Source organism: Lynx canadensis, chromosome B2 (genome assembly GCF_007474595.2).
Source record: "Lynx canadensis isolate LIC74 chromosome B2, mLynCan4.pri.v2, whole genome shotgun sequence".
Taxonomy (NCBI): domain Eukaryota; kingdom Metazoa; phylum Chordata; class Mammalia; order Carnivora; family Felidae; genus Lynx; species Lynx canadensis.
In genome coordinates, this window is record NC_044307.1 from 149,634,965 (window position 1) to 149,655,623 (window position 20,659).

The window sequence follows — 20,659 nt, forward strand, 5'->3', positions numbered from 1 at the left end:
TGAAGCCCCTCTGCCTCGTTCCTCTTCACCCTTAACGTCCACGACAGCACGTGTATCCATAGTGTCACCTTACGGCCGAGCTCCGACGGACTGGCCATCTGTAGCTCTTGGCAATTCTGAATAGGAGGTTCAAATACGCAGCATCAAACTAAGGGTTCAGCCACTAGATGGAAAGACTGCCCCGATCGAGCCGTCTGGTTCTCTGCTCAGAACGCCAGCAGGGAAGATATTTACCAATGCCCTATTCCCACATATCAACTGTCGCTTTGTGTCAGTTCATGTTAGCCCTGGCCATCGCCCACAATGTCATCCCCCACTCTCGGTGTTGACTTTCTTGAAAGTCAATTATCACCTTCTGCATTTTTGTGGTAATGAGCAACGAGTGAATACACGCAGTTCACACGCAGTTCTGCAGCTCGTTAGATGAAGCATTAAGGTTCACAACAGATTACAATGCTCCTTTGGGACGAGGTCTTTGCCACCGGCCGTCAGGCCATCACAGACTCTCGCTCCCCCAAAAGAGGAGTCTGAATAAAAACTAGACCAACCAAATTTGGATATTGCTTTTATTTTGCAGAAAAAGGCCTCCTGCTGATTGTCTTTGGCTACTTAAAAGACAAACATAAACGATCGTAGGTTTAACAACACAAGAGATTAACTACCGATGCTCAAAATGAACACGTTCTAGTGGGCAGAGCGGGCAAGTCTGCGTTTCAACTACAACCTGCTGTCCTCGGCTGTGACATGATCCTGTCCTTCCCGGCACAGGCCCACCTGTGACCGCCGCCACAGAGGGTCTGGGAAGTCCTCCAAAGCCACAAGGAAGAGAACTGAGTGTGCGTCTCTCTTGCACGAGTAGGACCGGTGGGGTTCACAACTGCCGGCGGGCCGAGGCTGCACGGGCCGTATGAGAAACGCCACGTGTCTGACCCCAGCAAATGGCGTTTATCGCGAATCGCGGTAAATTCGGGCCGCCGCGCTGCGTCCGTGCGGAGTTCCCTGCGGGTGCGCGGCGGGCACGGCACTCCTGAGGGACAGCGGGACACGTGTCCCTCCTCCTAACCGTAAAGGGAGGGTGACAGGGCCTGTTTCCTTCCCTCAACCCAGGAGCGGCCACCTCGATACCTGGGAGGTGAATCGGGCCCGCACTCGCGGCCGCCACAGCGAAGTCCCGCGTCGTTTACGACACAGGCCTCGATTCACATGGAAGGAGGCGACACGGGCGTCCACGAGGCTATGAGGCGGGCTTGGGCCGAGGCGTCGTACTGGCTGTCAGGGATGTCTGTGGCCGCGGGGGCCCCTTCGTACAGCGGGGATCCCGAGGAGGGGGAGGCCGGGACCGGGTGGGCCAGAGGCGCCGCGTGTGCGGAGGGTCCCCGGAAGAACTGGGCGCCCAGCCCGTTGGACATCCCTGAGGCCTGGGCGCCAGGCGTGATGGAGCCGCTGCTCACGGACCACAGGCTCGGGTACTGGCTGAAATGCAAACGTGGAGACAGTCAGGCGGAGACCAGGAGTGGGGCCCCAGACCGGCTGCGGGAGGGACAGCAACGGCCAACGACCCGACTGCCGACCAGGGCGCCGGACGGCGTCTTCCAAGCAGGTCACCTGCTGTTAGTCAACCACACCCTGAGGCGTGCACAAGCGCCGGGCACACCTATCAACAAGACACACGACCGTGGGAGCCGGACGCAGAGCGCTGCGCGCGCACACGGCAACTCTCGCTGCCAAGGACGCCAGGCTCGTGGTTCGGCGCCTTCGTGCAGAATCCCGAATCCCCGAATCCCCCCAGTCGGATGCTTCGGCACGCCCCCACCCCACTGCACCGCCCCTCGAGAGGCAGACAACACCCTCCTGAAGCATGATGGTTTGGAAGGTGCTTCTTACGGTGACTCCAAAACAGACACCGTCCCCTGCACCTTGTCCTGGGCAGCAATGCCGGCCAGCGGGGCCCGGTGCAGCAAGTACGGGTCTGAGAGTCCGACCCGGAGCCCCGCCCTTCGCTAGCTGCGTCAGGAACACTGGCCTGTAACCAGTTTTGAGCCTGTCTCCCAATCCGTGGAAGGAGGGGTTGGACATCGGTATTAGACCCTTCGGTCTGGGAACATAGACTTCAGCAGGTTGCAAACCTGCTAAAATCGTTTGGAGAAAACGTCTTCCTATAAATGAAGGCGACCTTACTCTACGTGGTGTTATAATGCTTACCGAGCCATGTGCTGTATTTCAGCTGTATTTGAACTTGAAAACAACCCTGAGTTGAAGGAAGTAGTCTACTGCCCCCTGTTTATAGACAGAACACATGGCTCTGAGATGCCCAGTCCGGATGGTGCTGTGGGGTCTCCCCCCCTGCCAGGGGTCTGTAACCTGCAGGTGATTCCATTTCTGTGCTGGTTTCTAAGCGACCGTCCCGCCCTTGAGAAGTTGGCTGCTTTACGCACCTCAAGCGCTGTTTGCTTTATTTTTTACAGGCAGACACTTAGATTCTTATTATCAAAGAATTCTTTCCTAGACAAAAGAATTAAGATCTGAGGCATAGTATGATACGCTAAATAGAATAAACGGCACTGCTTTCGAAGTCGAGATAACTTGTCTACAGACTCATTCTACCGTGAGCCACCAACTTGCCAAATCATTTAATATCCCTGAGCCTGTTTCCTCGGTAGAAAATGAGAGTTGACTTTCAACTTTGTCTTAGTTTTTTTATAATAATCCTATGAAAACCCTCCATGTGTTCACCAATCAGCTTGATTTTTTAAGCCCATCTCCCCCTACCTTATTTTCAAGTTAATAATAAAATATTCATTGTTCTTTACTAGTTACCAGCAACCACGTTAAGGACTTTGGTCCTATATCCACAGGAAAGCCAACTACATCTTTTCCCTTAATTTAATAGCTCTTCTCAAAAAAAGGTGCTAGAAACATTTCTTCAGATTACACCTGCTGACCCCAACTCTGTTAAAGACAGAGATGGGGTCATTTGGCATTCTTGTAGAAACGAGGCTCCGAGAGTTTAAGAGACTTGTCCTTCGCAGGAACTAGTAAGTGCCAGAGCCAGGATGGGGGCCCTGGCTTCCCTGTTATCTCTCTATCCATGCCTCACCGCGGTCACGCAACCTGGGATCCCCGGGTTAGCGGTACGGCTACAAATAACTGCCCAGCCGCCCCCCAGGTGAAGGGCAGAATAAAGACCAAGGATGGAAACGGCAGGACGTCACATTCGGGGCCCCAGGACTCTCTGCATCATGTCCAGACGTACGTTACCTGGAGCCAGCGGGCGGGCCGGCGCTGTGGCCCACGGGGAGCATGCCGGTATGGGCGGGCGTTCCAAGGCTGGGCCAGCTGTCGTGGGACTGGAGCATGGATAAGCACGCAGACGGATTGTCCGAATAGGCTGTGGGAGGTGACAAGCCGTCGTTATGGACGCCATTGGCCTGTTTCATTGGTCATCAAAGGCAAATACTTATGGCCGTACGTCTGTTTTGGAAAATGCATCCAAGTCAACCCAAGCCTTTCCTTTCTCTTTAGATCAGCAGACGCCCCGTAGAAACGGAACCCTACAACCACTGGATGGGGGATTAATTATCTTTAAATTTTGTTAACGTTTATTTATTTTTGGGAGACAGAGAGACACAGAGCATGAGCGACGGAGGGGCAGAAAGAGAAGGAGACACAGAATCCGAAGCAGGCTCCCGGCGCCGAGCTGTCAGCACAGAGCCCGACATGGGGCTCGAACTCAGGGACCGCGAGATCATGACCTGAGCCGAAGTCGGACGCTCAACCGACTGAGCCCCCCGGGCGCCCTAGGGATTAATTATCTTTAAAAATAAAAGTAAACAGGGGCATCGGACTTCGGCTCAGGTCACGATCTCGCGGCTCGTGAGTTTGAGCCCCGTGTCGGGCTCCGTGCTGACAGCTCGGAGCCTAGAGCCTGCTCCGGATTCTGTGTCTCCCTCTCTCTCTGCCCCTCCCTGGCTCCCACTCTGTCTCTCTCTTTCAATAATAAATAAACGTTAAAAAAAAATAATAAATGTAACTTCAGCCTGTCTTTTCCCAAAACATTATTTCTTAAGATTTGAAAGGACTTTAGAAACACTTGCTTCAGACAAAACTAAAATACAATCTTCTAACCTCAGGGTCCAGCCGCTGGTTGAACAAGTCCCAGTGACTATTTCTTTCCCAAATAAGCTCCTTTCATTTCAAATCAGCTTTAATTGCTTAATTGTTTTATGGTGTTCATTAACTATGTTCCTCTTTTTAGAGCCAGACAATATCAAGTCTAGCCGTGCACGGTGTTAGAGAAAGTTAGGGAAGGGATGTCAGTGGTCCAGCCCTGTGCTCACAGTCCTCAAGCGCTCGTCAGGATCAGCCGGAAGACTGCGGATTCAGTAGGTGTGGGGTAGTTTCCAGGTGATGCCCACGCCGCTGGCCCAGGCACCACACTTGGAGAGACACTGGAAAGTCACGCGTGGGTCTGGTTCAGCCGGTAATTCTCACGCCCATCTGACCCAGCATCACCACTTTAGAGGGGTCCATAAAATATCCAAACCTGGGCCCCCAGAGACAGACCCGCAGCTCAGGAAAAACGGATGCATTTCAGCACCGCAAGCCCCCTGGTCCGGACCTCACACCTTCAGTGCGAAGCCAGCGGGGGGCGGGATGCGAAACGAAGGTCCGTCTTGAGCCACTAAGGGGCTGGCTTGGGTCCGCTCCAGAGGACATTCTTCCAATCCTGGTCTCCAGAACCCATCCTACCGGCAGAGGCTTTTCCAGACGCGGTCTCCCATCCACCCCCAAAGCCCCGGTCTACTGCGACTTAGAACTTACTTGGAGAATTATTCCGATGTGCATAAGGGCTGGGGTAGGGGGACGGACGGTGGTTCCTCAGGCCGGGGTACCTTTCACAGCCGTGAGTGGAGGGAAGCGAGAGGGGCCCTCCGAACTGTGGGTGGGGGGCGGCGGGCGGGCACAGGGTGCTGGTTCCAGGGATGAGCCACCCCCCTGCTGTGAGAAAAGAGTGCTGAGTAACTGGCGTTTGCATACCTCCCTTATTTAAAGGACAGGAGAGCGGAGACCAGAAAACGGGGGGTATCTTCCTGAGGGGTCCCCGACGAAGAGAGGACTCATAGTGTCCAACACCAAGTCCCCAGATCAAGTCCCGAGGCACCTGGGCTTCAGCCCCACATGAGAGGCCATAGGCGGACGAGGGTTTCCACAGCCACAGGGCACCTGAGAAGGGCTGGGGAACCCCAGCCTCGGCCAACACCTGCTGCTTCCTCACCCCCTCTGACTCAACCCCCCAGAACCTTCCGAGGCCCGTCAGCTTCCAGGCCCTAACTGCTGAGCATGAAAAAAATGCGGAAACAGATGAAATTCAGAACCAGACGCGCTCAAGACACATGGGGCGACTCACGCGGGTGGCGCCCCCTCCCCTCCCTTCACCTGCTCCTACCGCCACCCCCACCCCCCACCCCAGGAGCTGTGTCCCCACTGGAGCCAGTTTCTTCCTGCTTTTCTTCTGCTTTAGGCTCAAGGTTCTCCCCGTCGAGCATCAGAGAATCACTCCCTCCACACCCTGCCCGCCTCTCACCCTCCAATCTCTTCTCCAGTCACTGGTTTTTAAGGCATTTTTTTTTTTTTTAATTCAGAAACGCAACCTCTAAAGGGACAACTATTCTGGCTCTAATTTCCAAACGACAAACAATTCCTGGGACAACACTTAAATGAGGGAAAGGTCCCGTGTGCCGAGCGGTGGCAGCCCACGCGGGAGCCACTTTAGAAGAGCTGTTTGTTAAATTAGCCGAGAAGAGGGTTAAAGAAGAAATAGACCGGAAACGTGCCATGCTGGTCTATCCGGCCTCCGGAAGAGGCGGCAAACACGAACTTTTCTGTCCATTATTTAAACTCCAAGCCCCTTCCCTGTATAGAGAGGACAGCTACACAGAACTTGGTCTCCTGATGGCTCTCTAGACCCGCACCCCCGGGCTCTGGCTGGTGCGACTGGAAAAGGGAGCTGGACGGGGAGCCCTCTTCCCAGCCTGCAAGCCGCCGTTCCCTCTAAAACCAGCCTCAGGTGACGGCCACCCCTGGAACCGAAACGGGCCGAGGGAAAAACCACACCGCTCACGAGCATCGTTCCCAACACCATCCTCCAGTCTCCTATCGCTGACAAAGAGAGAAACCGTGTCTAACGAGCAGGCTTCTCCACTTGCCCAACACGGCAGGGTCCAGGCACCCACCAAGATCTCAGCGATCCGACCCAGCCCTGGCTCGCGCTGCCTCGGAGCCGGACAAAAGAGCCCCGGTAAACTCTCCCCGGGCTTCTCGGTCAAGGGTGCTGAATGGCACCCACGGCCCTCCCAGTTGGATCGAGGGTGAAGACCAGTAGCAAAGGAGCCTCAACGTCATGGGCCCACGTGCCCTGCACGGCAGAAGGGCGGTCAACTCCCCCAAACGCGCCGCGGGTCGCCCCTCCGGCTTCCGGCCCTCAGCTGCCTAGTCTCCGAGGGAAGGGACGCCGAGACAGAGTGCAACAAACCGTACATTGGGAGTACCCGGGCTGCTGGCTGTCTCCAGGCTCCTCCGTCATATCCTTGTGATCGCTTCTGTCAAAACAACGCATCGAACTGTCAAAAAGGATAACTTTTCGGAAAACTGCATTTGCAGAAATATTTCCTCTTTCTGCACATTTCTTGGCCCGCAGGGTAGAAGCTAGAAATCTCTCACCTTTCCTTTGCGTCAAGGAAAGCTTTTGCAAACGGATTGTATTTAATTTTAAGAGCTGTGATCTGAAAAACAAGAATTCACGGTTACTGGTACACTGCTGGTCAGCCGGAGGATTGTTTGGTACCGGGAAATTGGGAAACATCAGTGCGTCCCTTTAAAGATTCAGACAGAACCGGACCCCCTCCCGGTGGATCTTTCTGTTTGGGTCTGAGGTGGCTGAGCGACGGGAACGTTTCACAAAGTACGTTGTCAAAAGCTGCTTTTCTGAGCGGAAATCACGGGAAGAAGTTTAACCCGCGGCTGACAACATTCTGCGCGCAGAAATCAAACCAACGTGGCTCAAAACATAACCCGGATCTGCTCGGGAAAGAGCGACCTTCCAGGGCCCTCAGGTGGCCAACACGGACAACCTAACCAGCTCATCACAAAACGTCTGCACGCTGGGCTCAGACTTCGAGATTTACAGGCAGGGACCAGGGTTGGGCACCTTGCGGATTCTTGCCCCTCCCCGCTGCCGGTCAGGACGCTTTCCAAAGATCTCCTAACCCTAACCCTCATCTTGCTCTCAAGAAATTCGCACGGCACTTCGCCTAAAAGTTTTGCTCTTTTCGTTCGGAGATTCATTTGCTAGATGGTTCTAGTTTTAGACGCGTTGACAGGGAAATAAGGGAAAAAGGCCTGGCCAAGGACCGGGTCTAAACTTTTCGCCGCTCCGGGCCGATTCTACGCTCATGGCAGGTTATCTGATGAGGCCTTACTTACCAGGCTAAAATGCCCCAGGGCCCCACACGCAGAGTCTCTGCATGCTTCGTGAGCTCCGAGGGAACGTCGCCCACCCGGACGCCCTCCCCGCCGCTCACCTCCTCGTTCTGATAAGCGGTCACCGCTATGAACTGGGTCTCGGGGAAGCAATGGCTGGTGATCATGCGCTGGGCGCCCCCAACTCTCACTATGTGGATCCGAGGCTCGTACTTATGTAAGGAGTTCAGCATGATCTGGGGGAAGCAGAGAAACCAGACCTTCAGATAAGGAAACGTCCCTTGCCCTGCTGCCGAGGAGAAAAATACACGCAATGTGCACAGAGCCGTGGAGCTCACAGCAAAGTGTCTCTTTGCCGGTAAGTGGGCGGGTTTCCCCACGGGCACTGCTTCCCACGACTAGCGTTAAGAAGAAAAAAGGAATGTGATATGCTACACCCCATTAAAGGCAATGAATGCCCATCATGAAATCCTCTGACCCGGTGGAGTAACCTGTTAATGCTTCCAGGATGGGAAGCAGACGTCTTTAAAAGCCTGAGCTTGTGCGCGAGGCGCTTGAACCTGGGGTCTCCCGGTTGGGCTCTCAGAAAATGCCAAATGTACAAGTTTGTTCAGAGCACGCGGCCACACGGCAGCACCTATTTAGCTCCAAAGTGACCACTGCCCCTCGAGGCTGGTATTTTCTCTGCCCCTAGGGCGGTCGAGGGCTTGAATGCAAAAGCTCCCCCCAGCCTGAGACCCAGACCCGCTGAGTCTTCAAAGGGGAAGCTTTGCCCCCTGCCCCGCGCTGCAGGCCTGGTGTTGCCCTCATCGCTTTCCTATAAACAACACCGAAGGCTCAATTGAGGCCTGCGGTGGCAGTGTCTCCCGGACAGAGGTCACCTGGCGCGCAAGCACAGCCCCTCCCAAGGCTCCGCCAGCGGAAGGTGCGGCCCCGCGGCCCGCCTGGCGCGGCCCCTGCCCCTGCCCCTGCCCGGCGCGCGCTCCATCACACCTACCTGACCCCCTCCGTTGAGCTTGTTGGTGAGCTTGACTTTGCTGAAGGATACAGGCGCCTTCATCCAGTGCGCCCCGAAGTTGGGCGAGTCGGGGTGGATGTAGACGCAGCTGGGCGCCTGCGGCTCGGGCTTGCCGCCCGGGACCCACTCTCCGTTCACATACTTCCAGCGGTGGTTGTCGGCCGCGACGAAGTCCAGCAGGAAGGAGTACATGGCGTTGGGGTCCAGGCCGGACACGTTCACCTTCAGCACCGGGAACATCCTCCTGGAAAGGAAGGAGTGCGGCAGGAGGACCCCCAGAGAGGAGCTTTCGGACGGAAGGCACGCAACCTGGGACAGAGGCGGCTGTCATGTGGGGGCAGAGAGAAGCCCCCACGCCCCCGCTTCCCAGAGCCCCCCTAGGTCCGCAGGCGTCCCCCACGCACTCTCACGGCCTCCGGAGGCAGGGTCGGGGAGCACTGGCCCAGGGTTCTCCGCGCGCGGGGCAAGCGCGTGTCCCCGGGACGCCTCCCGAACTTCCGCAGGGAAGACCTCGGGAGAGTGGCGGCGGGGGCACACCGGGCTCCGCGGCCGAGCGAGCGGAAGGGAGCAAGAACCCCCCCCCCCCGTCCCGGCAGGAAGACTTCTCCGGGCCCCCGGGCGCCCCGCGCGCGCCTACCGGCCGTTCTTGGTCACGATCATCTCGTTGGTGAGCTCCTTGAAGCGCAGCCACAGCTCGCTCTCCTCCAGGCCCACGCGCAGCTCGCGCTCCGTGGGGTCGCCCTTCTCGCTGCCCGCCTGCAGCTCGCTCTCCACGGCGCTCAGCAGGTGGTCCACTCGGTACTGCAGGCTCTTCCCCGCGCCCTCGGCGCCGGGCGAGCTCATCCTCCCACCCGCCCCCTCCCCGCCGCCCCCCGAAGCCCCGACTCGCGACGCGACGGCCACCTTCACCCCGGCCGGCGGCCGCTTTTCCGAGACGGCGCCGGGCTCCCGGGCGGAGGGCGAGGAGCGCGACCTGGGGGGGGAGGGGGCGGGGGAGAGGGGTGGGGGGGAAGGCTCTTCCACTTGAACTCCCGCGACGCACGACCCGAGTAGGTCTCCGGGGACCGCACCGGCGTCCCCTCCCATAAATAGGGCCGCGGCGGCCGCCGAGGGGAGCGGCCGATTGGGCCGCGCGCCCTTTGAAGTGCGGGGGCGACTGCCCATTGGCCGCGCGCGGCCATTTCAGACCCGGCGCGGGGGCTGGGGACGCCGGGGGACCCACCCCGGGCTCCCGCGCCCGCTTCCTGTCAGCCGGGGCCCCGGCCCGACGCGTCCCCGGCCCGGCCCCTCCGCCCCCGCCCTCCCCCAAGCGTTTGCGCCTCCATCAAAGCGGCGGGGCGGGGGCCGCGGGGCCGGGCGCCGGGGCTGGGCCCCTGCCCGCGCGTCCCCGAGGGGCTGCCGTCGCGCGGGGGCCGGCCGGGGTCGCCCCGCCGGCGCCCGGAGCCCGGCCCCCGCAGAAGGGCGCGCGCCCCCGCGCCGCGTCGCTCGGTCGTGCGCCCCGCGGGACCGCGTCCCTCCGCTCCGCTAGCGCCCGAGGCCGGGGATCGGCCCACCCGGCGCCCCCGTCCCCGCGCCTCGGCGGCCCGAGCCTCTGCCCGACGGTGGGCTCCGCGCCCAGAGAGGGAAATACTCAGAAATCGACCAAACGGGTCCCTTCAGGAAGTTTTCCCGCCTGCTGCGTAAACGCGGGACTTGGATGACGGGGTTTGCGCGTGCACTGAGTGGGACCTGGGGGTTTGCGTGGCTTCCGTGGTCTGATGTTTCCTTCCGCGGAAGGTGGGCGCGGGAGGAGGCTGGCCAGGGTGCGCCCCGGGGAGCGGGGCTCGGGGTGCGCCTCGCCGCCAGGCCCCGGGGGGCCGCAGCGCCCGGCGGCGTGGGGAGCGGGTGGTTTATGACCTTTCGGTGAGAACCTCCGCCAGGAGAGCGAAGGAAAGGTGACAATGAGCAGGAAATAGTTCAATGAGGTCTCTTTAAACAATAACATTCCTCCTAAAACGGGAGCCCGGGAGGCGAGGAGAAGCAGCAGATCCGAGCGCCGGCTGCGCGCCTCTGACCCCCATGGCCACCGCTCTAACCCGAGCGTGCGGTTCCAGCCGGTTCCCGGGTCTTCGCCGCGCGCACCCCGCCCCCACGGCCCGGGGGGGGGGGGGGGGGAAGCCAGTGCATCGGGTGGGGCGGCCCACGCAGGACAGCCCCGCGCCCGAGCTAGGGGGCTCTCCCGGCAGGACGGGGGGTCTGCGCCCCGGCCACCCCCTCCCTGCCGGGGCAAGCCGCGGGAGGGATCCGGGCCTTCGCCTCCCGGGAGCCAGCCCTGGGGGTACAGGAGGTACAGGGGGTACGCCCGCCGCCCCCCTGGGCTGGAGATGGCGTGTTTCCAGAGCTGGTTTCCGCCCCTCTCCAAATGGGTCCTGAAGAGCCGGGAAGCCCAGCGCACCTCGTCCCTGTACGCATTTCTCGGGTTTCTTTTGTTGTCTAGGACGCAAGCGATTCCCAAGGGGCCGACCCGAGGGGGGGGGGCGGGGGAGGGAGGATTTTCCTTCTGGAAAGAGGCACCGAAAGGACCTCATTTGCCCCTGACAGCCGGGCCCTCCCGAGTTGCCATCCACCCGGCTCTTTGGGCCTTGGGATTTGGGGGCGAGTCTTTTCCGAGAGAATTAAAATGTGTCAGAGGTCATTTCTGCGTCCGCACTTGTCCTAAAGGGGGAGGCCGGGTGTGAGGTGGAGAAAGAAGGGAGGGGATCCGGCAATCGAGGCTCTCTGAGGCCCTCCCCCCATCAGAAGCGGCGCTTCCAAACGCCCCCGACCGGTAAGGCGCGAGTTCTGTCGGTGTATTATTCCACAAAGCCCCGTAGAGCTCCCGGTGATGAAGGGTTTCGAGATCGTTCCAGAACTACGGTTCCGATTTCAGCGGGCTCCACAAACAGGAGGGGGCACGACCAGCTAAGAATAAAACCCCATCAGGAAAGAATGCTAAGTTTCAAAGCCGTGCAATGCCATTTTTACTCTCCACAAAGAACGTCCCATGGGTTCAAGAACACCACCCAGAAATTCGGCCCCCGTAGCTGGTGCAGCTAGGGGCTGGGGGTTCCCGACTGTGCCGAGCTGGGAAGCACTCTCCTTTTTCACCTTCACCTTTCTGGGTCTTGTCTTCTGGATCTTTGTTCCTCGGTTCCCAGGAGAAGCGTCTCCAACTCTCCAGCCTTTTCACTGAAGGCCCCCGTGCATGACAGTTTACAGCCAAAAACTTCCTCAGGCCCAGCTATAAAGGATTCCCGGTTAGTAACAATGTGCCTCCTTGGGAAGGAGGAGGTGCGGCCGGCTGCTCTGTCCCAACGTCTGTCTTTCTGTCTCTCCTTGGGAAGCCCAGCCTTTCAGGGGAAAATCTGCAAAAGGTCTTATGGCCGGACCTCAGAATGCAAATGGTCACCCCCAAAATAACTTAGCAAACACTTTACAAGAAATCTCTCTCTCTGTCTCTGTCTCTCTCTCTCTCTCTCTCTCTCACACACACACACACACACCCCTCAATTCCCAGACACCATTTTCCCCAGGCCCAACCCTTTTCAAGCAACAAAACCATTTGTCTTTAAGGAGTAGGTATGGATGTCCCAAAGCAGGCTCAAGGCCGGCAGGGGCAGGGGACAGCATTGCGGGACCCTCCTTTTCTGGAAGAAAAACTAAGTTTTACTTTCTGATTGTAAAATTTCTGTTCAGTGTGGAATATAATAGAGATTTATGTATACCCATAATGTGTGTGTGTGTGTGTGTGTGTGTGTGTGTGTGTGAAAATAAAAACCTCCATCACTAACCACTATTCACATTTTGCTGGCCTTTCCTCACTTTTGTTCATTTTTTTCCTTCTGCCGAGCTCACTCTCCCGTACTGGTCAGGCCCAGCGGCCAAAAGCTTTGGCAAGTCCTAAATTTAAAACAACGTAGATAGAGTGGGGAATAGCAAATCATTTGTGTCATCAGTTGCTTTATTTGTCTCTCCCATTGAAAGGAACCCAATTAATTGTATTATGGTTTGTAAAGTTCCATGATATAATTCTCTGGACTCCTCACCATTAAAAAAAAAAAGTTAAGGCCATTGGGTTGTTTGGGGGGCACTTGCGGTTTGTGGAGAAGAACAGGGACCTGTCTTTTTCTGAGTACCCTGGCCCAGCTCGGTGCAGCCACGGGAAGGTGACGGTCAGGCCGCCATCTTGAGCTGCGGCCTGCTGTCCCCTGGCCGGCTGGGACGGCCCTCACAGCCCCTGGATTGGAGGACGGTCCGCTGGAGAAGCACTTCAACCCAAATACGTCCTCAGTAGACGTTCTGTGTGCTTTGTGGCACATGACCGTGCACGGTTTCCTGACGGGAGTTCACACATTAAAAACAAACAAGCCTGGTGAGAGGCTCAGGGCCTGGGACTGGGGCGCGTCTCCTTAAAACTCCAGGGCGGCTGCTCAGGTCCCCTCGGGTTCAAGGCTGCGGAGGAGGGCTCCGTGGGCCGGCCGGGCTGCCGTCCCTCCCGCGGTGGGAGCTCGAGTGCGCTCTGTGGGGACGCTCAATTTTGTCCATGCTCGCGGGGCGCGGGTTTCCCCACGGTGTGTGAGTGGGGTGTCTTTCCCCCGACGTCCCTCGAATGCAGGGGGAGCCCTTCCGTGGTCGGTCCAGCTGACAGTTGCTGTCTTCTGGGGACTCCCCGCATCCACACCCGGCCCCTGGCCGGGGCCCGTTCCGTTTACCCCGCTGGCTCCCGCAGCTGTGGCCCCCAGGCCTTTCTGCACGTCGTAAGTGGCTCTTGAAGTGTCCACTCGTCTCAGTGTCCCTTCCGATGGAGATTTCGCTTCTGTGGCGGCCTTCCAGCAGCCCCCGCGCCCTCCGTGGCCTCACTGGCCTCTTTTGCAGGCTCCCGTTCCCCAGGGCTCTGCCTCTCAGAGGCCACAGCTTTCTGGGTCTCACTGAGAAGGCCCAGCAGTTTTCCGGATTCGCCTTCTGGTTCGTATAGTTTATTATTTCCTCTGATCCTTCTAGATAATCCCACCGCCCTTAGCCCCCAACACTCAGCTCCGCGCCACTTGCTTTCCGCACTCACTCCTCCTAAATAGGGAGGCCTCCGTGCCTGAGGCTCGCTCTCCGTGGTCTCGGTGTGTGGACGTGGACGTCCGGTCACAGGCCAGGTGCAGGCTCCCACACTCATGGGCTCAAATAGTCCATTGTCTTGAAGGTGAAGGAGGGATTCTCTGTGGAAACTGTGTATCGAATGAGGCCCAGAGAAGGAAGAGAAATTAACAAAGTGAGTGTGAAAGCGATCAGGGCATCCCCTAGGGGTTAAAATTACTCAAGAAGCCCTGATGGGGCCTCCACTCCATCATCTAAGGGATGACGATACACTTAACACTGTGGGACCTGCTGTCTCCTTTCTTTGTACCTTCTCTACACCTGCACCTATGTTTTGGAAACTCCTATTTTGCTACTGAAAGCAACATGAGATCCCAAATGTATTGTCTGGTAGAAAAGAATGCTGGGGATACAGACGCGCGACCAGGCCTGCCCAGCTCTGGTCGCCACAATCACTAGTTAGCAGTGAGGGTGGACGTCATCCCGAAGGGTTGTCCTCATTGCTGCAAGGGCCGTGCAGCGGCTCGGGCTCAGAGCTGGGACACCTGACATTTGTGTGGAGAGAGCAGAGGCAGCCTGGGGGTGTGGCCCCGGGGACAGGGCAGGGTTCCCGGCCCGGGAGCGGAAGAGAGACCGAGCTCTTTGTAGAAGAAGCAAGGGATGCGTGGCTAGGAGGGAGTCCACTTTTCATGACAGCAGAGACTCAAAGACACAGTCCCCGATCTAGCAAGAGCGAGGCCACGCGGGCAGGACATTCCACGGCGAGACAGGGTGCTAAGTGCACGATGTGGGAAGAGAAAGGGGCAGCAGTCAGGTAGGTAGGGATGGGGGTGAGGCCCGGAGCAGACTTCCTGAAGGGGATGGGCTTTCAGCATCTACAAGGATAGATAGGAAGGCCCTGAAAAGGTCTGCAGTGTAGCCTGTGAAGGTAGTGGAACCCCTTCCGGGGGCTTCCTGTAGGATTCCCATAAACACCGCAGACGAAGACCCAAAAACGAACAAGGAAGAATAAGAGAGCGATCAAATTGTAAGAATGGTTTGGGGATGGCTGGCTGGGGGCAGGCGAGAGAAGGGAGGCCAGAGGCAGAGCCGGGCAGAAACCTGCCCGAGGGAGGAGAGGAGGCAGAAGACGGCAGGGCTGGGGGTGGGGGGTGCTGGCCTGGCCCCTCGTGTCTGCTCAGAAGGATGGGGAGGAAGGGCCTAAGGTATGAGCTCCCTACGGGTCAAGTAGCAGACTGATGGGGCCACGGGAGGGCTCAGCGGGGCCCCAGGAAGAGACACTCCATCCGTGGTTGAGGATGGGGCAAAACAAAAACCTCCCACTGGGGAGGAAAGTCCTCCGGAAACTAGAATCGGCCCTTTCTACGTACGTGCTAACACACACTGCCTGCAGGATGGCCCCCCCCCACCCCCCGCCCCAGCCCAGCCTCCCACCCCCGGACGCAAGCGGGAGGAATTCTCGTTCACGGAGGCCACTGTCCCCAAGCCATGATCTGGACGCCAGCGGCCCTGCCCGGGGGAGGTGGGGGGGGTTGCTGAGAGCCTCTCCTTCAGGTTCAGGCAACTACGGCTTGGGGTAAAGAAGCCATCCGTTTAAACCCATCCTGTTTCCACTAGACCAGGTTAAGCACATGGCAAGTGCAAACGCACCGTCCCCCTGTCGCCCGCCACACGCATACATTCCAGTTATAAAAGGAACCTGGGGTGTGTGCGTTTGGGGAGGGGGAAAGGGTCAGCTTAAATACTTTGGAAATCTGAAACACGCGATAGTCACACGAAGGACGACGGTAAACTAGGGGCCGAAGAAGGAACATCTCAATCCTTAACCAAGCTGGCCGTGCGGTCAAAGGTGTCGGAAACTAGAGGGAAGAGGGGCAAAGCCGACTAGAGCTTCGGGCTAAACACATTCTCCTGGTCCCGATCCCACAGAACCCTGGGAACGTCAGCACTGTTAGCCTCCCCCTTTAAATTCTTTCATAGTGGGGAGCCTGGGTGGCTCAGCCGGTTAAGCAGCAGACTCTGGATTTTCGCCGAGGTCATGATCTCACGCTGACAGTGCAGAGCCTGCTTGGGATTCTCTCTCTCTCCCTCCCTCTTTCTCTCTCTGCCCCTCCCCTGCTTATGCTCTCTCTCTCTCTCTCTCAAAATAAATAAAACTTGGGGTGCCTGGGTGGCGCAGTCGGTTAAGCGTCCGACTTCAGCTCAGGTCACGATCTCGCGGTCCGTGGGTTCGAACCCCGCGTCGGGCTCTGGGCTGATGGCTCGAGCCTGGAGCCTGTTTCCGATTCTGTGTCTCCCTCTCTCTCTGCCCCTCCCCCGTTCATGCTCTGTCTCTGTCCCCCCAAAAAATAAATAAACGTTGAAAAAAAGAAAATAAATAAATAAATAAAACTTTTAAAAGTAAATAAATAAACAACATGTTTCGTAGTAAAAGAAAATGTAGATCTGAGAGGTAGAGAAGTTCCCCAGGGTCACACAGCAAGAATCGCACGTTATGCCAGCCGACTAAGGTGACTCCAACACAGGGGTAGGGAGAGTCAAGTCACGTTCTTGGTCTTTGCTCGTCTGCTTGTCGTCTAGCTTTCTGACATCATCATTAACCCCAGAGGGAGGCTTTTGGAAACACCACGCTACTGTGATAGCTTCTTCACCGGGGTGCGAGAAAGGTTCGTGAGACCGAAGGCCGTGAAGGACCCTGGCAGTGTTACGGAAACTTGCTGGCTCGTGTTTGGGGCAAAACAAAAACTGTGTTAAAATTGAGAACCTAATTAAAACTTAAAGATGGGGGAATTTTGTTACTTTTCACGACAGGCAATAACGTGAATCATCCGCTGGCGAGCTGGCCAGGGTAGGGGATTAGAGATCGGGTCAGTTACGGCCATCACCCGAGAAAATCACTTGACATCTGTAGCCTGAGTTTCTTTCACAGTTTGTAACGTAGGTATGCTGGCTCCGTGCAAAGGTTTGTGAGGGCTAATAAGATGCCGTTTTGAATCGGTGCCATTTTCGGCTCTGCACTGAGGTGCGAGAGGTCCTCCGAAAATCGCTGGGCTCCGTGCCCGACACTGGGCCACCGCTTGTTTTTTGAGTCTTTTGAAAATAAGCCCTCCAAGTAACAGACCTGCCAAAGATCAAGTCTGCGGGATTGCAACGTGCCGAACAGTTCCCTTGGGAACACCTTCCGTTCGGAAAAATACAAACATATTGAACGATTGTTCGACTGTCTGCCATAATCCTTGGCTTACTTGAAACCCTGGACCCAATCTAGCAAATTCTTTACCTGCATCCGGCTTCCCTAGCCATCTTGCCCTGTGGTCTGTTCTCAACACAACGGTCAAAATCAACTCCTCCTCCACGTCCCTCCCCAGCCCCAGACACTCGTGCCAAGCTGGGCTCCGGGGGCGCCCGGTGGTGGCACAGTGGGAAGTGACTCTGATGGAGATACAGCCTTCAAGTTCACTGCCAGCATAGCCGTTGCAGAAGTCACAAAACAGAAGGGTTCACAGGCCAAGTGAAGAGGCTCGGATCACAAGGTTGAATCAACTAGACACCCCGTGAGCAGCAAAGGAAAGGAGATGGGGTGCGTCAGCCCGCTTGGGTGGGGGGCCCTCACTACCTGGAGCCACGGGTCTGGCTCTCTTGGCTGCATCGCGTTCCCGAAGACGGTGCGGTGATGCGGGCCAGCATTGGGGCTGAGCGAGCGGGCCTAGACACTGCCTAGAGAGTAAATCCCCTGGTGAACCTTCATGGACTCATGACCCAGCATCAATGAGACATACTCGTGGGCCATCATTTCATCGGACCCCTCGCCCCATCTCCTACACCTCCAGATCACTTTGATGTCCGATCCTCACCCATGAAAGAAATATTGTGGCGCGTATCCCTTAAAGACAGGATTCTTGGGGCGCCTGGGTGGCTCAGTCGGTTAAGCGTCTGACTTCGGCTCAGGTCACGATCTCACTGTCTGTGAGTTCGAGCCCCGCGTCGGGCTCTGAGCTGACCGCCCAGAGCCTGGAGCCTGCTTTGGATTCTGTGTCTCCCTCTCTCTCTGACCGTCCCTCGTTCATGCTCTGTCTCTCTCTGTCTCAAAAATAAATAAATGTTAAAAAAAAATTAAAAAAAAAAAAGACAGGATTCTTTCTGGTTATACCTGACCGTAACACCATTATCAAAACCAAAAAAAAAAAAAATTCCAAAAAAAAAAAAATTCCTTAATGTCATCAGAAATCTAGTCAGGGTTCAGATCCCCCTGTCAGTCTCATGAATCCATGAGAAGATTCTGACACGTATCTTTTGATGCCCCCTGTGCAAGAGTTTCCACAGCTGCGTTTTAAGCCTCGAAAGGGAATTTCTGGGTTAATATCCACCTGTAGAATTTCTGGAATATCCGAATTTTTTCCCAAAAAGTCTGAACCAGTTTTAGAGGCCACCTGCAGTGAGCGAGCATCCACTCGCTTTGCAGCCTGCCCAACATGGGCCTTCGTCCAATTTCATCATTTTTCCCATCTGATAGGTATACAAAGAATGTTATGGTTTTGAATTACATTTTCCTGATTACGAAGGATTTTGAGTATCCCATTGAATATTTTTTCTAAAATTCTATTACAAGAGTTCGTTTATTTATTTATTTTTAAGTTCATTTATTTATTTTGAGAGAGAGCGCGCACATGCGAGCTGGGAAGGGGCAGAGAGAGAGAGGGAGAGAGAGAGAGCGAGAGCCCAGTGCAGGGCTCGAACTCATGAACCATGAGATCATGACCTGAGCTGAAACCAAGAGTCGGATGCTTATCCAACGAGCCACCCAGGCACCCTCAGGAGTTCTTTTTAAATGCCAGTACTAGTCATTTGTCGATTTTATAAAAGCAAACATTCTCCCACGTTGTGACTCGACTTTTCCTGTCCTTGATGATGTCTTTTTGTGAACAGAAAATCTCAGTTTCAACGTGGTCAGATTTATCACACTGTCCTTTTCATTTTACATTCTTTGTGCCTTTAAGAGAGCCATCCCGGCAGCCCAAGAGACTCTCTTATATTGTTAAAGCTTCATAGTCCTGTCTTTTTACGTTTAGGACTTTAATCCATAGAGAATTGACTTCTGTGCGTGAGATGAGATGGAGATCCAGTCTCAACGTAGAAAACCAGTCGTCCCAGCACCATTCGCTAAATCATCCTCTGTTTCAGCAAAGACCAACAACAAATCTGCCAGACATCGTTTCCATTCTGCGTCTGACTTTGGAGTCTGATTTTTTTTTTACGTTTATTTATTTATTTTGAGAAAGAGGGAGGCAGAGAGAGGGAGAGAAAGAGAGAATTCCAAGTGGGCTCCACACCATCAGTGAGGAGCCATATGTATACAGGGATCGAACCCACGAACTGTGAGATCATGACCTGAGCAGAAGTCAAGAGTTGGACGCTTAATCGACTGAGCCCCCCAGGCGCCCCTAAATTGCTACAGAGCTTTAAATCGGGACCTGATGTGTAGGACAAGCCCCGCCCCTTACTACTTTCTGTTTCCGGTGTGTCCCTCCTATCCCAGATGGCACCTCCTTCCCATGAACTTCAGAATTAGCTCGTCAACTTCCATGAAACATTATTGAACTTGCATTAGATCTAAAGATTAGATTGAGGGGAACTCACACCATTTAAATTGCACGGTACTTCTATTCAAGACCATCACACTTCCTTTTATTCAGGTCTTTTTTCAATGTCTCTCAATGATGTTTGATGATTTTTTTCTTCACAAAGGGCTTATGTACCTTTTTCCAAATTGAATCCTAGGTAATTACTTTCGATTGCTATCATCAGTGGAGTCTTTAAAAAAATTATTCTATAAAATTATGGAATTTGCATGGAAACACTTCCACCACATTAAAAATTTGATATCCATCTCACGTAGAATCTCATTACCAAGTGAGCACTGAGGGACCACCACCCAGGTCAGCAAGCAGCCCATTTCCAGCCCCGGAAGTTTTCCTCCCCCTTCGCAAGCCCCTCTCTCCCTTTCAATGTGAACCATTTTCCAGAAAAGTAGGATGCATTCTTGCTTTTCTATGTTCTTCAGGACTTTTCTATTTTTAAAAGTCTGTTTTTTTTAATTTTTTTACAAACATTACAGCTTTTCTTTCTTTTTCTTGTTTATAATACTAGTGAAACGTCCAGAACAATCTTGAATAGAAATGAGATGCACAGGCATCCTTCTGTTGTTCCCAACTTCGAAAGGAACAGTGTCAACATTTCACCATCAAGTACATTTTTTTACAAAAATACTTTTAAATACACTAACAGATTAAGTGATTTTCTTCTTATTCATAATTTGCTATTATTTTTATTAGAGCAGAAGTTACTGAGTTGAACTCTATGTTACTGGGCTCTGTTAGTATTTTGTTTAGGACTTTTGCAACTACATTCTTGAATGCGATCAGCTTCTATGTTTTCTTCTAGTTTATGCTGGGTTCACAAAAAAGTTGGGGGATGTGCCTTCTCTCCCCATTTTCTAGAGAGTTCATAGATGGATAATGACATTATTTCCTAAGTATTTAGAGAATTCACCAGTGAAACCATTTGGGCCTAGAGTTTTCTTATTTTTCCTTGTGAGGAAACTTTTGAATTATGTATTCAATGTATTCAATAACTATAGGACTATTTAAGTTTTCCATTTCTTCTCACTGAAATAATTTACCACTGTTGCTACTGAGACGTCATCTGTCTTTTTAATTGTTATTCCTTTGTAATGATCAGACTTTCTCTCTGCTTCTTTACAGAACTTCATTTTACATTTGCTGTTCTTTTTACGTTTTGCTCTTGTGATTCCTTGGGAATCCCTAGATCGAAGGATTACTTTCTTTCATCGATTCTGGAATGTTTAAATTTTTTCCTTCAGGTATTTCTTCTTCCCCATTCTTTCAGGTATTTCTACTAAGCCAGAATTAAACGTATGGTGGATTTTCTCACTAGAGCCTCTGTTTCCTTTAACCTCTCTGTTATTATATATTCTGTCACTTTGTTTTTCTGTGCTATATTTTGGATAATTCCAAATATTATTATTTGGATAATTTT

General features: G+C 54.6%; 1 protein-coding gene across 3 annotated transcripts; it reads right to left on the minus strand.

Annotated features, from left to right (window-relative positions):
- Positions 1 to 1,199: 1,199 nt before the first annotated feature.
- On the minus strand, positions 1,200 to 9,340 carry TBXT (T-box transcription factor T). 3 transcript variants are annotated; one of them, XM_030314638.1, is made up of 8 exons: positions 9,135 to 9,340; positions 8,477 to 8,741; positions 7,581 to 7,715; positions 6,721 to 6,782; positions 6,538 to 6,599; positions 4,822 to 4,995; positions 3,259 to 3,388; positions 1,200 to 1,473 (listed from the first exon to the last, which is right to left on the minus strand). In XM_030314638.1, exons 1-8 carry the CDS (start codon positions 9,338 to 9,340, stop codon positions 1,200 to 1,202), a joined length of 1,308 nt encoding a protein of 435 aa, XP_030170498.1. The 3 variants fall into 3 exon arrangements, with proteins under 3 accessions (XP_030170498.1, XP_030170497.1, XP_030170499.1); XM_030314637.1 differs by having other exon boundaries at positions 4,822 to 4,998; XM_030314639.1 differs by lacking the exon at positions 4,822 to 4,995.
- Between the last annotated feature and the right edge of the window lie 11,319 nt (positions 9,341 to 20,659).